At 45.4% G+C, this 15,691-nt stretch overlaps 1 protein-coding gene across 1 annotated transcript; it reads left to right on the plus strand.

Moving 5' to 3' along the window:
- The first annotated feature begins 199 nt into the window (after positions 1–199).
- On the plus strand, positions 200–12,294 carry Smkr1 (small lysine rich protein 1). The gene is made up of 2 exons (XM_045160870.1): positions 200–407; positions 11,769–12,294. Exons 1-2 carry the CDS (start codon positions 399–401, stop codon positions 11,964–11,966), a joined length of 207 nt encoding a protein of 68 aa, XP_045016805.1. The 5' UTR covers positions 200–398; the 3' UTR covers positions 11,967–12,294.
- The last annotated feature ends 3,397 nt before the right edge of the window (positions 12,295–15,691 follow it).

The following is a 15,691-nucleotide window of genomic DNA, read 5'->3' on the forward strand; positions in this document are numbered from 1 at the left end:
GGGTCAACAGTGCGCGGCCCCGCCCCGCCGCGCGCTCCGCCCGCGCGTGTGTGTGAGTGTGAGTGCGCGCGCGCGCGAGGTCCGCGCCGGCCGCCTGCAGCGTGTGCTGACCGCGGGCGGGGGCTGTGCCCACGTGGAGTGGTCTGCTCGCGCGCTCGCGCTCCGTGCCCGGCGTGCGTGCGGGCGGCTCCCGGGGCGGCCGCCAGCAGAGCTCCCCGGCTCCTGGGGAAGGTAGCCGGACCGGTCGCCGGCGTGTGCGCTGGAGGAGGAGGAAGACCCGGGGGTGGCGGGAACCTGCGTGGGGACGTCGCCCCGGAGGGATGCGGAGTCGGGTCCTTCCGCACGGAGTTTCGTGATCTCGGACAGATGTGACACGCACCTGCTGGGCTGAGAAAAGAATGACCATGGTAATATGATACCCAGCTTGCGGGGAGTAGGGACAGGGTACTCTGGCGCTCGCTCGCTCGCTTTCACTGAACCTTGGAAGCCGCGCGTGGTGAGTTCGAGGCCAGCCTGAGACCACATAAGTGACTTCCAGGTCAGCCTGGAACTTCCAAGCACTGCCTCGAAGTTGGTGAAGGCGCGCTTTGGTGGAGGTCGTCTGTGATATGAGGGGGGACCCCGGGTCTGCCCAGGGGTTTCGGCGGCAGTCACGGGATCAGTGACCGATGTTCGCTGCCTGGTTCCGTTGAGCAAGTTGCACGCTTAGAAGATGGCTGGCTGGGTGGAGAGTAGAGGGACATCAGCCACGTGGTGTGTGAAACGTGGGTGCCAAAGCATGCCAACAAGGGCCCGTCCAAGCCTGAGTCGCAGCCAGGCTCAGCCCTAACTCATCTCTCATCCTACACGAGCTGCCCTCCTTCCCCTCCTCACCGTTCTTTATAGACTGTGAGGCTTTGTAGCTGTGCGCTAAAGTTCTCAAGGGGGCACGAACCCACATTTTTCCCCGTGGCTTTTTACAGGTAGCGTCTCACTGTAGCTCAGGCTGACCTGAAATTCACTATGTAGTCGTAGGGTGGCCTTGAACTCATGGCGATCCTCCTACCTCTGCCTCCCTAGCGCTGGGATTAAAGGTGTGCGCCACCAGCATGCCCACATTCTTTTGGAAGCCTCATCTTGGTCGATTGCTTTTTGCGACCCAGCTAGAAGTGCCTCCTCCTTCCTCTTGCTGATTAAATGACCATAGAACTTTGCACCCCATTTAAGGTACCTATGCCTGCCTTGCCTCATTAGCCTGCAGTGCAGGAATGTATTTGGTAGTCTCTGTGGTCTTACCACTTTTTTCTGGTATAGTACTAAGTAAAAAAATTAAGTATCTTGCTGGGCACGGTGACACAAGCCTTTAATCCCAGCACTTGGGAGGCAGAGGTAGGAGGATCGCTGTGAATTCAAGGCCACCCTGAGACTCCATAGAGAATTCCAGGTCAGCCTGGGTTAGAGTGAAACCCTAGCTCCAAAAACCAAAAAATAAATAAATTTTTTTAAAAAAAAAAAGGGAGGGAGGGAAAAAAATGACAGTCTCAATTATGTGAGGTAAACCCAAGGAATTAAAGGCATGCATTACCATGCCTGGCAAGTTTGGGTGTTTTTGTCTCCTTCAGCCTTTGTACAGGCTGTTCTGCCTAGGGATTCTTAACTCCTCAGCCCACTCTTTTTTTTTTTTAATTTTTTTTTTTGTTGTTTATTTTTATTTACTTGAGAGTGACAGAGAGAGAAAAGTGCATCTGGCTAACGTGGGTCCTGGGAAATCAAGCCTCAAACTGGGGTCCTTAGGCTTCACAGGCAAGCGCTTAGCCACTAAGCCATCTCTCCAGTCCCCCCTCAGCCCACTCTTAAGGGCCATTTCTTCCTGTCTCTGTCTGTCTTGTCATAATGCCCAGGTACACCTGGGCCCCTGTTTCCCAGCATTAGCCAGGCAGTGTTTTATGATAGGTAGCTGGTGTCACTGCTGGGTGGTAAGCAGCCCGAGGAGAGCAGCTGGGCGCTGCTTTGCTCTGCATCTGACACAGAGCCAGGCACATTGTAGGCTTTTGTAGATGTTCGCTGAATGACGGCAAGAAACATCTTCAAATTTAGAAAAGCAGGAATCCCAGCACTTGGGAGGCAGAGGTAGCTGGATCACTGAGTTTAAGGCCACTCTGAGACGACAGAGTGAATGCCAGGTCAGCCTGGACAAGAGTGAAATCCTACCTCAAAAAATAAAATAAATAAATAGAAAAGCAGAAATTCATACTTGCCTTCTAGATCCTGCCCCTGCATTACATCTCTACTAGTTATTTTTGCGTGCGTGTGTGTGTGTGTGTGTGTGTGTGTGTTTATTTATTTATTTTTATTGACCACTTCCATAATTGTAAAACAATATCCCATGGTAATTCCCTCCCTCCCCCCACTTTCCCCTTGGAAACTCCATTTTCCATCATATCCCCTCCCCCTCTCAATCAGTCTCTTTTTTATTTTGATGCCATCATCTTTTCCTTCTAGTTTATGGTCTTGTGTAGGTAGTGTCAGGCACTGGAGGTCATGGATATCCAGGCCATTTTGTGTCTGGGGGGAGCACCTTGTAACCTACCCTTCCTTTGGCTCTTACATTCTTTCTGCCACCTCTTCCGCATTAGACCCTGAGCCTTGGAAGGTGTGATAGAGATATTTCAGTGCTGAGCACTCTCTGTCACTTCTTCTCAGCACCGTGATACCTTCTGAGTCATCCCAAGGTCATTGCCATCTGAACAGAGAAGGTTCTCTAACCAAAAGTGAGAGTAGCATTAATATATGGGGATGAACATTAAGAGAAGTGCTTACTGGGCAGTTTGATGAGCATAGTATATACATTTAGCCAGACAGCAGCAGATGTTACACCCCTAGGGCTCATGTCTACCCCTGTTACAGGTTTTCAGTATCAGGGATGTATTTCCTCCCATAGAGCAGGCCTCCAGTCAAATTAGAGGGCAGTTGGTTTCATAACAGACGTGCCACTGTTGCACCCATTGGCTCATTTTGGCCTGGCTGGCCAAATATAAGCCTTGCAGTGTCCACTGTTGAGTATCTTCACTGGTGATTTCTCTCTTCCGTTTTGCTGCATGCAGTGTAGCTTTTTCCAGCTTTCTGTCAGCTGGTCTGCATGGAGGAGGTTATCAGCTCAGTTCAGCAGGATTTCTCAATGGTCTTGCAGCCCAAGTATGTGAAGTCTTCAGCAATAGGGTCTTACCATCTATTCCTGGTGGGAAACCAAGGGCCTCGGCAATGGCCTGGAATGTTTTGGGGGCCACCAGCTGACTGAAAGGTACCCCATCCCTGGCACTGAAAATTTTCTAGTAACAATCTATGGTTCCTGAGTGTTCCCTTGTCCAAAAAAGTAGGTTTCCATATAACTTATATCCTCTTAGATTTTGATTAGCCCTCCCTCCACCTTTCCTTTACTCAGTCTCTCCCCCTGACCTCACTTAGGCCTTTTCACCCCCATTAATCTGTTCTTCTACTTACATATATATAATACCATCCTATTAAGTCCCCCCTCCCTTCCCTTCTATTCCCTTTATATCTCCTTTCTAGCTTACTAGCCTCTGCTACTGAGTTTTATTCCTACTCACATAGTAGTCCAATTGTTTGTAGCTACTAGTTACTTTTTAAAGGAAAAAATTATGGGTCTGGAGAGATGGCTTAGCAGTTAAGGTACCTGCCTACCAGAAAGCCAGAACACCCAGGTTCAATTTCCCAGGACCCATGTAAGCCAGATGTACAAGGTGGCACATACATCTGGAGTTCATTTGCAGTGGCTGGAGACCCTGGCTCTCCCATTGTCTCCTTCCCTCCCCTACCTGCCTCTTTCTCTCTCTCAAGTTTATTTGAGAGAGGCAGAGAGAGAGAAAGAGAGAGAAAAAATGGGTATACTCAGGGCCTTTAACCACTGCAAACAAACTCCAGATGCATGTGCCTCCTTGTGTACCTGGCTTTATGTGGGCACTGGAGAATTGAACCTGGGTCATTAGCTTTGCAGGCAAGTGCCTTAACCACTGAGCCAGCTCTCCAGTCCTGACCAGAAGTTTTGTCTGTGAGTTTGCTACTCAGTTCCCTGGCCTACATTACAGAGATCTGGATTACCATAGGGTTGACTAATACTTGCTGAATGACTAAGTCCCGCAGCCTGGATGCCATTCTGGTTTGAATCTGAAATGTCCTTCACAGACTAGTGCTTGGAGAGATTGTTCCATGAGTGGTGAGGAGGTAGGGAATGGCTGGCAGAAGTAGGCCGCCAGGGACAGGTCTTTGAAGATTATGACTGGCTCTGGCACTGACTCTTCCTCTCTGATTCCTGGCTTGCCACTTGGTGAACAAGCACTATTGGACAGCTCTCCCTCCTCTAGGAGCCTTGCCTACCATATCTCTCTCTACCATCTCTCTCTCCTTGCAAATCAACAAACATTAAAAAAAAAAAAAAAAACTATGGTTGCCAGACGTGGTAGTACATGCCTTTAATCCCAGCACTTGGGAGGCAGAGATAGGAGGATCACCATGAGTTTGAGGCCACCCTGAGACTACATAGTGAATTCCAGGTCAGCCTGGGCCAGAGTGAGACCCTACCTCGAAAAACCAACAAAAAAACAAACACAAACTATGGTTTCCAGACATGGCGGCACACACCTTTAATCCCAGCACTCAGGTAGGAGGATCCCTGTGAGTTTGAGGCCAGCCTCAGACTATGAATTCCAGGTCAACCTGGGGTAGAGCGAGACCCTACCTTGAAAAGAAAAAAAAACAAAAAACTATAGTCAACAGACAGTAATCACATAAATATTTACTATTAAATAGTAAAAAGTGCTGAGGGTAAGAAGATAGTGACAGGAAAGGGGCCTTGTTGGGAAGCTTACAGATAAGTAGACCATGGGGACCCGCCCCTTGCCTGGGCCAGTCCTAGTTTCTGCTCATTTGTTATTAATCTATCTTGGTTTGGGCAATGATCATATGATCACCCTAGTTATAGAAAGCTATAAAGCCAGGCATGGTGGTGCACACCTTTAATCACAGCACCTGGGAGGCAGAGGTAGGAGGATTGCTGTGGGCTTGAGGCCACCCTGAGACTACATAGTGAATTCCAGGTCAGCCTGGTTTAGTGAGACCCTACCTCGAAAAACACCAAAAATAAATAAATAAAAACAAAAAGGTGGGCTGGAGAGACGGCTCAGTGGTTACGGCCTGTGAAGCCTAAGGACTCAGGTTTGATTCCCCAGAACCCATGTAAGCCAGATGCACAAGGTGGCACATGCATCTGGAGTTTGTTCGCAGTGGTTGGAGGCCCTGGCCTGCCTATTTTCTCTCTCAAATAAATAAGTAAATAAATAATGTATTTAAAAGAAAGTATAAACACTGGGGTTGGGGAGATGGCTCAGTGGGTAGAATGCTTGCTACTCGAGCATAAGGGCCTGAGTTTGGATCCGTAGCACCCACGTCAGAATGCTGAGCTTGCTTGTAATCCCCATACTGGGGAAGGGCATTCTTGGGACTCATTGGCCTGCAAGTCCAGCCAAATCTGTGAGTTCTAGGTTCAGCAAGAGACCCTGACTCCAAGAATAAAGTGCAGAGCGATAGAAGAAACCCACTACTGAACTCTGGCCTCCACATGCACACACACCTATACACATCCACACACATGCAAACATGCATATGTACACATACAAGACACATATGCCAAAAGAAAAGAAAAACAAACACTATATATCATATACATATACACAATCTTTAATATTTTTATTTGAAAGCAAAAAGGGAGAGTGGGCACACTTGTCACTACCAAGCAAACTCCACATGCATGGCGCCACCTTGTGTATCTGGGGATTTGAACCCAGGTCATCAGGGTTTGCAAGCAAACATCTTAACCTCTGAGCTATTTCTCCAGGCCAACTATTGTTGTTGTTTCTATTTTTATTTATTTGAGAGAGAGAGAGAGAGAGAGAGAAGCAGAGAGGAGAGAGAAAATGGGCATGCCAGGGCCTCCAGCCACTGCAAATGAACTCCACATGCATGCACCACCTTGTGCATCTGGCTTATACGGGTCCTGGGGAATCAAACCTGCATCCTTCTGTTTTGTAGGTAAGCACCTAAACTGTTTAGCCATCACTCCAGCCTTTTTTTTTTTTTTTTTTTTTTTTTAAGATAAGGTCTCATGTAGCCCAAACTACTATTTCTTATGTAGCTTTGGATAACTTTGAACCCCTGATCCTTCCTGCCTCCTTTGGGAATACAGGCATGCCCTACTACCCAGGGCCCTGTGGGAATGTGTGATCTGGAGAATACAGTCTTGTAGGGCTTTTCCTTTTCATCTGGATTTTCTCAGAGAAGCCAGGCCACTGTTGAGAGATGCTTCATGTGTTCATTCCCACATGTTGTATGTAGGGACATATTCCATTTCACTTAGCAAAAATTTATTATAGTGTTTTATACACATTAACTGTGCTTTTTGGTTTAACTTGGGACTTTTTTATTTTGTGTGTGTGTGTGTGTGTGTGTGTGTGTGTGTGTGTATTTCTATGTTTATGTGCCCTTGATCTTCTCATTTCTTTTTTATTTATTATTTAGTTATTTTAGAGAGAGAGAGAGAGATAATGGGTGGCCAGGGCCTCCAGCCACTGCAAATGAACTCCAGACAGGTGTGCCCCCTTATGCATCTGGCTTACGTGGGTCCTGGGGAATTTAACCAGGATTCTTTGGCTTTGCAGACAACTACTTTAACCACTAAGCCATCTCTCCAGCCCTTGGGACTTTTTGTTTGTTTGTTTGTTTGTTTGAGGTAGGGTCTCACTCTAGCCCAGGCTAACCTGGATTTCACTATGTGGTCTCTGGTTGGCCTCAAACTCATGGCAATCCTTTTACCTCTGCCTCCCAAATGCTGGGATTAAAGGCATGCACCACCATGCCCATGACAATTTATACATGCTTCCTCTTTGTCTAAAAAAATCTTTACTAGTTTTTTTGTTTGTTTGTTTTTGTTTTTTTCATGTAGGGTCTCAGTCTAGCTCAGGCTGACTTGGAATTTACTAGGTAGTCTCGGGGTGGCCTAGAACTCACAGCAATCCTCCCACCTCTGCCTCCCAAGAGCTGGGATTAAAGGCATGCACCCACCAGGCTGGGCAGTTTTCTCTCATCTATTACTTTCTGTATGCATGGGTCACAGGATATAGAGAAATTCAATTCTGTTTTGTGCAACTCTAGCAAAACTTTGGAAATGGCTTGTTTTCCAAATTGGGAAAGTATCCATTCTCTTTTCCCAGAGGATGTTGAATTCTCAAGCCAGACATAGAAAGACATGGGCTCGTAGTCTGATGGAGGCCAGCTTGCCTGGCCAAGTGACCTCACAGGAGCCTCCGCGCTGTCATTTGGAAACGTAGCTCTGTGGCACTAAAGATGACGATGGTCATTCTCTGCATAGCTGCTTCAGACAGTGTGTGTCCTCTCTTACATTCATGTCTCACTTCACCCTCTCCACTGACTGCTTAAGCAAATAGCAACTACTTGTATAACAAGTACCAGAATATGCATTAGCCTCCCGATTACATAATTTGTTTTAAATTTAATTTTCATCATGAAAACTTCCAGACACGTGCAAAAAAAAAATACAAAGTGAAATGAATCCCCATATATCCACTTGACAGGTTCAGAATCTGTCAAGACTTTGCCATATTTGCTTCATATGTCCTTTAGTGGGGGATAGGAGATGCTGCAGTATTTTAAAGCAAATTCTAGATCTTGCATTCCAGCTCTGAACATTTTCTTCTATGACCAAATGCTATTATCAAGTTCTAACAGAGTGAATAACTCTTTGAAATGATCAAATTTCCTTGATTGCCTCAAAAGTGCTTTTTGTGCTAGGCATGGTGGGGCACACTGTGAATCCTAGCGCTCAGGAGGCTGAGGTTGCTGAGTTCGCGGCTACTATCCTGTGACTCCATAGTGAATTCTGGGTCATCCTGGGCTAGAGCGAGAGCCTACCTTGGAAACACACACACACACACACAAAAACACAAAGCAAGGTGGACAGCAACTGAGGAAAACACTCCATATTGACTTCTAACCTCCACACCCATGTACACACGCACATACAAACACGTACGTGTGCATTTGCATACATGTGGGTATATACACATAGGTCACATAGGCTCACACATCACTCACACAAACATTCAAAAACAATAATAAACCTACTTTTAAATTTTCATTTATTTATTTGAGAGAGAGAAAGAGAGACAGATAGAGAGAGAATGGGCGTGTCAGGACCTCCAGCCACTGCAAAGGAACTCCAGACACATGAGCTACCTTGTGCACCTGGATTATATAGGTCCTGGAGAATAGAACCTAGGTCCTTTGGCTTTGCAGGCAAGTACCTTAACCGCTAAGCCATTTCTCCAGCCCAATAAACCTGCTTTTTAAGAAATTAAGATAGTAAAATGGAATAAAAAAGAATTAAAAAAAAAAAAAAAAACGGAAGCCAGGCATGGTGGTGCACGCCTTTATCCCAGCACTTGGGAGGCAGAGGTAGGAGCATCACCATGAGTTCAAGGCCACCCTGGGACTACAGAGTGAATTCCAGGTCAGCCTGAGCTACAGTGAAACCATTCCTGGGGAAAAAAAAAAAGGGGGGGGCATGGTGGCACACACCTATAACCCCAGCACTCAGGAGAAACAGGTAGGAGAATCACTGTAAATTCAAGGCCACCCTGAGACTACATAGTGAATTCCAGGTCAGCCTGAGCTAGAGTGAGACCCTACCTCAAAAAAAAAAAAAAAAAAAGATGTTAAGATAGGCATGGTTACACACCCCTTAAATTCCAGGACTCGGGAGCATATACATGCATAGACACTACACATATATACATACACATGCAAAAAATAAAAGATAGGCGGTACATGGTAGTGCACGCCTTCAATCCCAGCACTTGGGAGGCAGGGGTAGGAGGATCATTGTGAGTTCGAGGCTACTCTGAGACTACATAGTGAATTCTAGGTCAGCCTGAGCTAGAATGAGACCCTTCCTCAAAAAAATAAAATAAAATAAAGATACCCAACTTAATGCAATGCCCTTTCTTGAATTCTGATTTGAGTAACCGGCAAAAAGCTTTTGTTTTGTTTTGTTTTGTTTTTTTTGAGGTGGAATCTCGCTCTAGCCCAAGCTGACCTGGAATTTACTACGTAGGCTAAGGCTGGCCTCAAACTCACAGCCATCCTCCTGCCTCAGCCTCTTGAGTATGGGACTAAAGGCGTGCACCAACACTCCAGGCTCCATGCAGACTTTTTAAATTGGCATATTTATTTGGTGTAGTACAATAATTTGACACATATATTGATATATCAGAGTAAGTAGTATTTCTGTTTCCTCAAACTTTTTTTTTCTTTCATTGCTCATGCTGACCTGGAATTCACTATGTAGTTTCAGGGTGGTCTTGAACTCATGGCGATCCTCCTACCTCTGCCTCCCAAGTACTGGGATTAAAGGTGTGCACCACCATGCCTGGCTTCTGTTTTTTTGTTTTTTTTTTTAATTCTTTTTTATTCCATCTTGCCATCTTAATTTCTCTCAAATAAGTAAACAAATATATTTTTAATTTCTTAAAATATTTTAATATTTAAAAATATTACTAGGACTGGAGAGATGGCTCAGCATTTAAATGTGTGTAACAGACAGCTTCAGGTTCAATGAGATGAACTTTCAGACCAGGCACAGTTATGGAGGAAGGGATTTATTGAAGCTTACAGATCCAGGGGAAGTTCCATAATGGCAGAAGAAGCTGGCCTGCCTTCACAGGCCCAAGCAGACTGAGAGAAGCACAAGCCTAAAGGTCAAAAGCCACAGCACACTTCAGGAACTCCAGCTAGGCATACTTTGCATATCTTTAAATTGAAATACAAAACCCACCACCACACCTTAAGATCACCCAGTGACATTGCCTCCAGCCAGGTAGCCAGCAGATGCAAACTACAAACAACTGAATATATTGGGGGCCGTCTATTCTATTCAAACTACCACAATGTGCTTGGTTACAAATCCTGACAAATCCTGGGTTTTTCTTTTTTTTTTAATATATTTTATTTATTTGTTTATTTGAGAGAGAGAGAAAGAGGGAGAGAGAGAGAGAGAGAGAATGGGTATGCCAGGGCTTCTAGCCACTGCAAATGAACTCCATACTCATGCACTCCCTTGTGCATCTGGCTTACATGGGTCCTGGAGAACCAAACCGTGATCCTTTGGCTCTGCAGGCAAACACCTTAGCTGCTAAGCCATCTCTCCAGCCTCAGCCTGGGTTTTTCAGTTCCCCAGGTATTATGAGCATGTAAGGACCAGCATATGGTCCAGGGACAGTTTAGATAAATAAGTTTGTTTTTCTTTGTGTGTGAGAGTAAAAATGCAAAGTCAAACTTTGTAAGCAAAAAACTAAGATTAAGCTGAGTACAATGACATAGTAAGAGATTAGCAGAAGGTGTGTGTGGAACCCTAGATAAGTAGTGGAAAATACAAGAACCCCAGCTGCTCAGCAGCCGTTGTCCCAGTCCTCCCGACACTATGACTGACTGAACGGCTGCTCAGCAGTCCGGACTGAGACCTCCGCGAGACGCATCACCGATCCGAATTCATCTGCCCGACACGCTGTCCGAACGACCGAGACTCACCTTGAAACACCGCGAACCGAGAGAAAAGTCGGAGCACGGACCCGCGCCACCAGGTTGTAAAACGTCAGTAATCTCGCAGACCGAGTCTCGCGTTGAGACTGAGTCTCGCGATACTGCGTCCCAAGTCTCGCGATATCAGGTTGTATACATGTTAGACTCGTTAGAAATATTCTTGTGTTAGTAGTGATGAATATAATTTGGTTATATATTATATTAGCTATAATATTAGTTGTGATAGTTTGGACTTGCTTGTGTGTGACTTTCATCCCAGTAAACTCCTTTGCGAGTACACCAGTGTCTGAGTATCATTGACCTTCGTGGGCGGCATCCTCTCAACCAATCATCTTTGAGAGTGCTCGCGACAGCAGGACCCACAAAAAGCCAGATGCACAGAGTGGTGCATGCATCTGGAGTTTGTTGCCAGTGATGCGAGGAGGCCCTGGTTTGCCCATACTCACTCACTCTCTGTTTCTCTCTCTCACTGTCTATCTTTCTCCAATAAATGAATAAGTAAATATTTTTTAAATTTATTTTTATGTTTATTTATTTTATGTATTTATTTGGGAGTGACAGAGAGAGAAAGAGCCAGAGGGAGAGAGAGAGAAAATGGGTGCACCAGGGCCTCCAGCCATTGCAAATGAACTCCAGATGCATGCGCCCCCTTGTGCATCTGGCTTACATGGGTTCTGGGGAATCAAGCTTCAAATTGGCGTCCTTAGGCTTCACAGGTAAGCGCTTAACCTCTAAGCCATCTTTCCAACACATAAATATTTTATATTTTTTATATAACATATATGTATATTATATATATGTGTGTGTGTGTATATATATATTTTATTTTATTTTATTTATTTTTTTTTTTTACAAAATATATTACTAGCCAAGCATGGTGGCACATGCCTTTAATCCCAGCACTCGGGAAGCAGAGGTAGAAGGAGTGCTGCAAGTTCCAAGACAGTCTGAGACTACAGAATAAATTCCAGGTCATCCTGAGCTAGAGTGAGACCCTACCTCAAAACATAACAAACCAACTAAACAAACAAATATATATATGATTACTAGCTGCTGTTTGAGGAAACTGATTTTCTCCCCATGTCTGCATTTGTCTTTAAAAGCCACCGAAGGGGAATAAAGGAAAAGGCCAGGGCAAACCTCACGGGAAGAAGAAGCAGAGACCAGAGGTGGACATCCTCAGCCCTGCCGCCATGCTCAACCTCTACTACATCGCCCACAACGTGGCCGACTGCCTGTACCTGAGGGGCTTTACCTGGCCTGGCGCTCCCAAAGGGAAGAAGGGAAAAAGCAAGACCTAGTCACGTGATAGGAGTTCAAAGCATCTCTTGGTTTTCGGAGGACAGAACTTGAGGAAGAGCAATCAGGACCGCTTGATGACTGCAGGCCAAATAGGTTTGGCCGAAGACACCTCGACCCGCATGCTCGGTGTACTTTTCAGTGGTAAATACGGTAAAGAAATATGTTGTTAGTTCCACAACTAAGCCAGGTGCAGTAAGCTGCTTTAGTTGTGCAGACGTTATGGAAGAAAACCAAGCCCGAATATTACATACTGGGCTGGAGTTGGTACTTTAAAACTTATTATGATCATAATTCTGGAACAAAATTAAACCTTGTTGTCATAAGTTACTTCTAGTTTGCATCCTTGCTTTCTTTCTTTAAAAAAAAAAAATATTTATCGGGGACTAGGGAAATGGCTTAGCAGTTACAGCATTTGCCTCTGAAGCCTAAGGACCCAGGTTCCATTCCCCAGGATGCATGCAAGCCAGATGCACAAGGGGGCACATGTGTCTGCAGTTCCTATGCTGTGGCTAGAGGTCCTAGTGTGCCCATTCTCTCTGTCTGTCTCTTTTCTCTCAGAAATAAATAAATAAAATATATTTATTGCCAGGCGTGGTGGCGCACATATTTAATCCCAGCACTTGGGAGGCAGAGGTGGGAGGATCGCTGTGAGTTCAAGGCCACCCTGAGACTACAGAGTGAATTCCAGGTCAGCCTGCGCTAGAGTGAGACCTTACCTTGAAAAAAATTATCATTTATTTATTTATTTGAAAGAGAAAGGCAGACAGAGAGAGAGAGAGAATGAGTGCACCAGGGCCTCCAGCCACTGCAAATGACCTCCAGATGCATGCACCTCCTTGTGCATCTGGTTTATATAGGTCCTGGGGTATTGAACCTGGGACCTTAGGCTTTACAGGTGAGTGCCTTAACCTCTAAGCCATCTCTCCTCTTTTTTAATTTTTTAAAAAAGTATTTTATTTATCTGAGAGTGAGGGAGAGAGAGAGAGAAAATGGGCACACCAGGGCCTCCAGCCACTGCAAACAAACTCCAGATACATGTGCCACCTTGTGCATCTGGCTTACCGGGAAATCAGACCGAGGTCCTTTGGCTTTGCAGGCAAGCACCTTAACTGCTAAACCATCTCTCCAGCTCCTCTAATTTTTTTTTTTTTTTTTTGGTTTTGAGGCAAGCCCAACAGACTGGACTTTGTGTGTGTGTGTGTGTGTGTGTGTGAGAGAGAGAGAGAGAGAGAGAGAGAGATAAAGTGAGAGCAAGAGAGAGAGAGAATTGGTGCATCAGGGCCTCCAGCCATTGTAATCAAATTCCAGACACGTGTACCACCTTGTGCATATGTGCAACCTTGCATGCTTGCATCACCTTGTGTGTCTGGCTTATTTGGGATGTGGAGAGCCAAAGGCTCTCTTAGGCTTTGCAGGCAAGCACCATAGCCACTAAGCCATCTCTCTAGGCCCGTCTTTTCTATTTTTAACAAAGCATTGGAAAAATAAGCAGACATAGTCCAGGCATGGTGGCACATGCCTTTAATCCCAGCCCCCGGGAGGCAGAGGTAAGAGGATTGCGGTGAGTTTGAAGCCACTCTGAGACTCCATAGTGAATTCCAGGTCAGCCTAGGCTAGAGTGAGAGCCTACCTCAAAAAACCAAAAATAAAATAAAATAAAATAAATAAATAAGCAGACTAAGAAGGATAAATTAGGAATAATTGAATTTATTTAGGTAGAAACTATACATTATGAGTTATATTTAGGGAAAATTTGGTGTCTAGGAAAAGGCTACAGCAGTTATACACATAGAAGACAGGACCTAAAAAAAAAATTTAGGGTAGTGCACGCCTTTAATCCCAGCACTCGGGAGGCAGAGGTAGGAGGCTTGCCATGAGTTTGAGGCCACCCTGAGACTACAGAGTTAATTCCAGGTCAGCCTGAGCTACGGTGAGACCCTACCTCAGAAAAAAAAAAAAAGAACTATTACACACGTCGGAAACCCAGAGCTTAGAGGAATCACACACAGGGTAGATCCGTAATTTAGAGGACTATCCTAACAAAGTCAAAAAAGTATCCAGAAACGGAGAAGTACCCCTCCCTCAGCCACCCTGGGGAAGGGGAGACATTTGTTTACTATTCACATGAAAGAACCACGCATCAGTCAGGTCGCCAAAGTGGAAGAGAGGAAGAAGTTAGCACAAACAGGACTTTATAGTTAATTAGGATGGGTTTCTGTCTCCAGACGTGGGTATGTTGGAGGTGCATTCAGGATCCAAAGGCTAGTCCACCTTGGCAGTGCGCTACACTGGGGAAGCAGTAGGGGGCGCTGCAGCCGTTGTGCCTGAGATAGTGAATTCCAGCTCTGTCAAGGCCAGCAGAGCGACCTCTGCTGGTTCCCCTGACTGTCTGAAAGCAGCTTTCTCTTTTCTTGGTTCCCTTCAACTGACAAGAAACTCCAACTGCTGTTAGAAGAAATGGAGTGAAGACTGATCTGCAACCTCTGGTGTAGCAGTTAGAGTCTCCACCATAATTTATTAGAAAAATTTTACTGCGGAGGTGAGATTCCTTCCAAGGAGATGTTGTCCATGAAGGACTTTGATGCAGGCGAGGGCTGGAGATAGGGCTCAGTGGTTAAGACACTTGCCTGCAAAGCCTACCCACCCAGGTTTGATTCCCCAGTACCCGCATGAAGCCAGATGCACAAAGTGGCACATGCATATGGAGTTTCTTTGCAGTGGTTGGAGGCCCTGGTACGCCCTTTCTGTCTCTTTTCTGTCTCTGAATGCAAATAAATAAAATGCTTTTATTTATTTATTTCTTATTTATTTATTTATTAGAGACAGAGAGAGGGAGAGAGAGTGAGAATAGGTACGCCAGCGCCTTCAGCCACTGCAAACGAACTTCAGACGCATGCACCACCATTTGCATCTGGCTTACGTGGGACCTGGACAATCAAACCTGGGTCCTTAGGCTTTGCAGGCAAGTGCCTTAACCACTCAGCAATCCCTTCAGCACAAAATAAATAAATTAAAACAACAACAACAATAGAAAAAAAAACAGGAGGGGGAGGGAGGGTACTACCATGGGATACTTTTTATAATCATGGAAAATGTTAATAAAAATTGAGAAAAAAAATAAAGAGGAGACTGATTGAGAGGGGAAGGGGATATGATGGAGAGTGGAGTTTCAAAGGGAAACGTGGGGGGAGGAGGGAATTACCATGGGATACTGTCTACAATTATGGAAGTTGTCAATTAAAAAAAAATTGCCAGCCAAAAAAAAAAAACAAGCCAGCGTAATGGCACACGCCTTTAATCCCAGCATTTGGGAGGCAGCAATAGGAAGATCCCTGAGAGTTCGAGTCCACCCTGAAACTATAGAGTGAATTCCAGGTCAGCCTTCAATTAAAGCCACCACGCCAGGCCGGTTATCAACAGTCTTATCTAGCATTAGACCCTGCAGGTTCTATGGCTGGCCAAACAGGCCAAATGTACTAACTGTTGCCAAGGGTCCCATGTCTGTTATGAGGGAAACCAACTGCTCTCTGAATTTGAGGCCTGCTCCATGGGAGGGAATTCATGGCTGGTACTGAAGACCTAATGAAAAGCCTATGGCTGGGGAGGTCATAAACCTGGAGGAGGAAACTTCTACTGTTGTCTAAGTGGATATATTAGGCCCACCAAAGTATCCTCTAAATACTAATGTTTATGTCCATATATTAATGCTACTCTCAGTTTTGGT

The sequence above is a fragment of the Jaculus jaculus genome, chromosome 10, assembly GCF_020740685.1.
Source record: "Jaculus jaculus isolate mJacJac1 chromosome 10, mJacJac1.mat.Y.cur, whole genome shotgun sequence".
Classification (NCBI taxonomy): Eukaryota; Metazoa; Chordata; class Mammalia; order Rodentia; family Dipodidae; genus Jaculus; species Jaculus jaculus.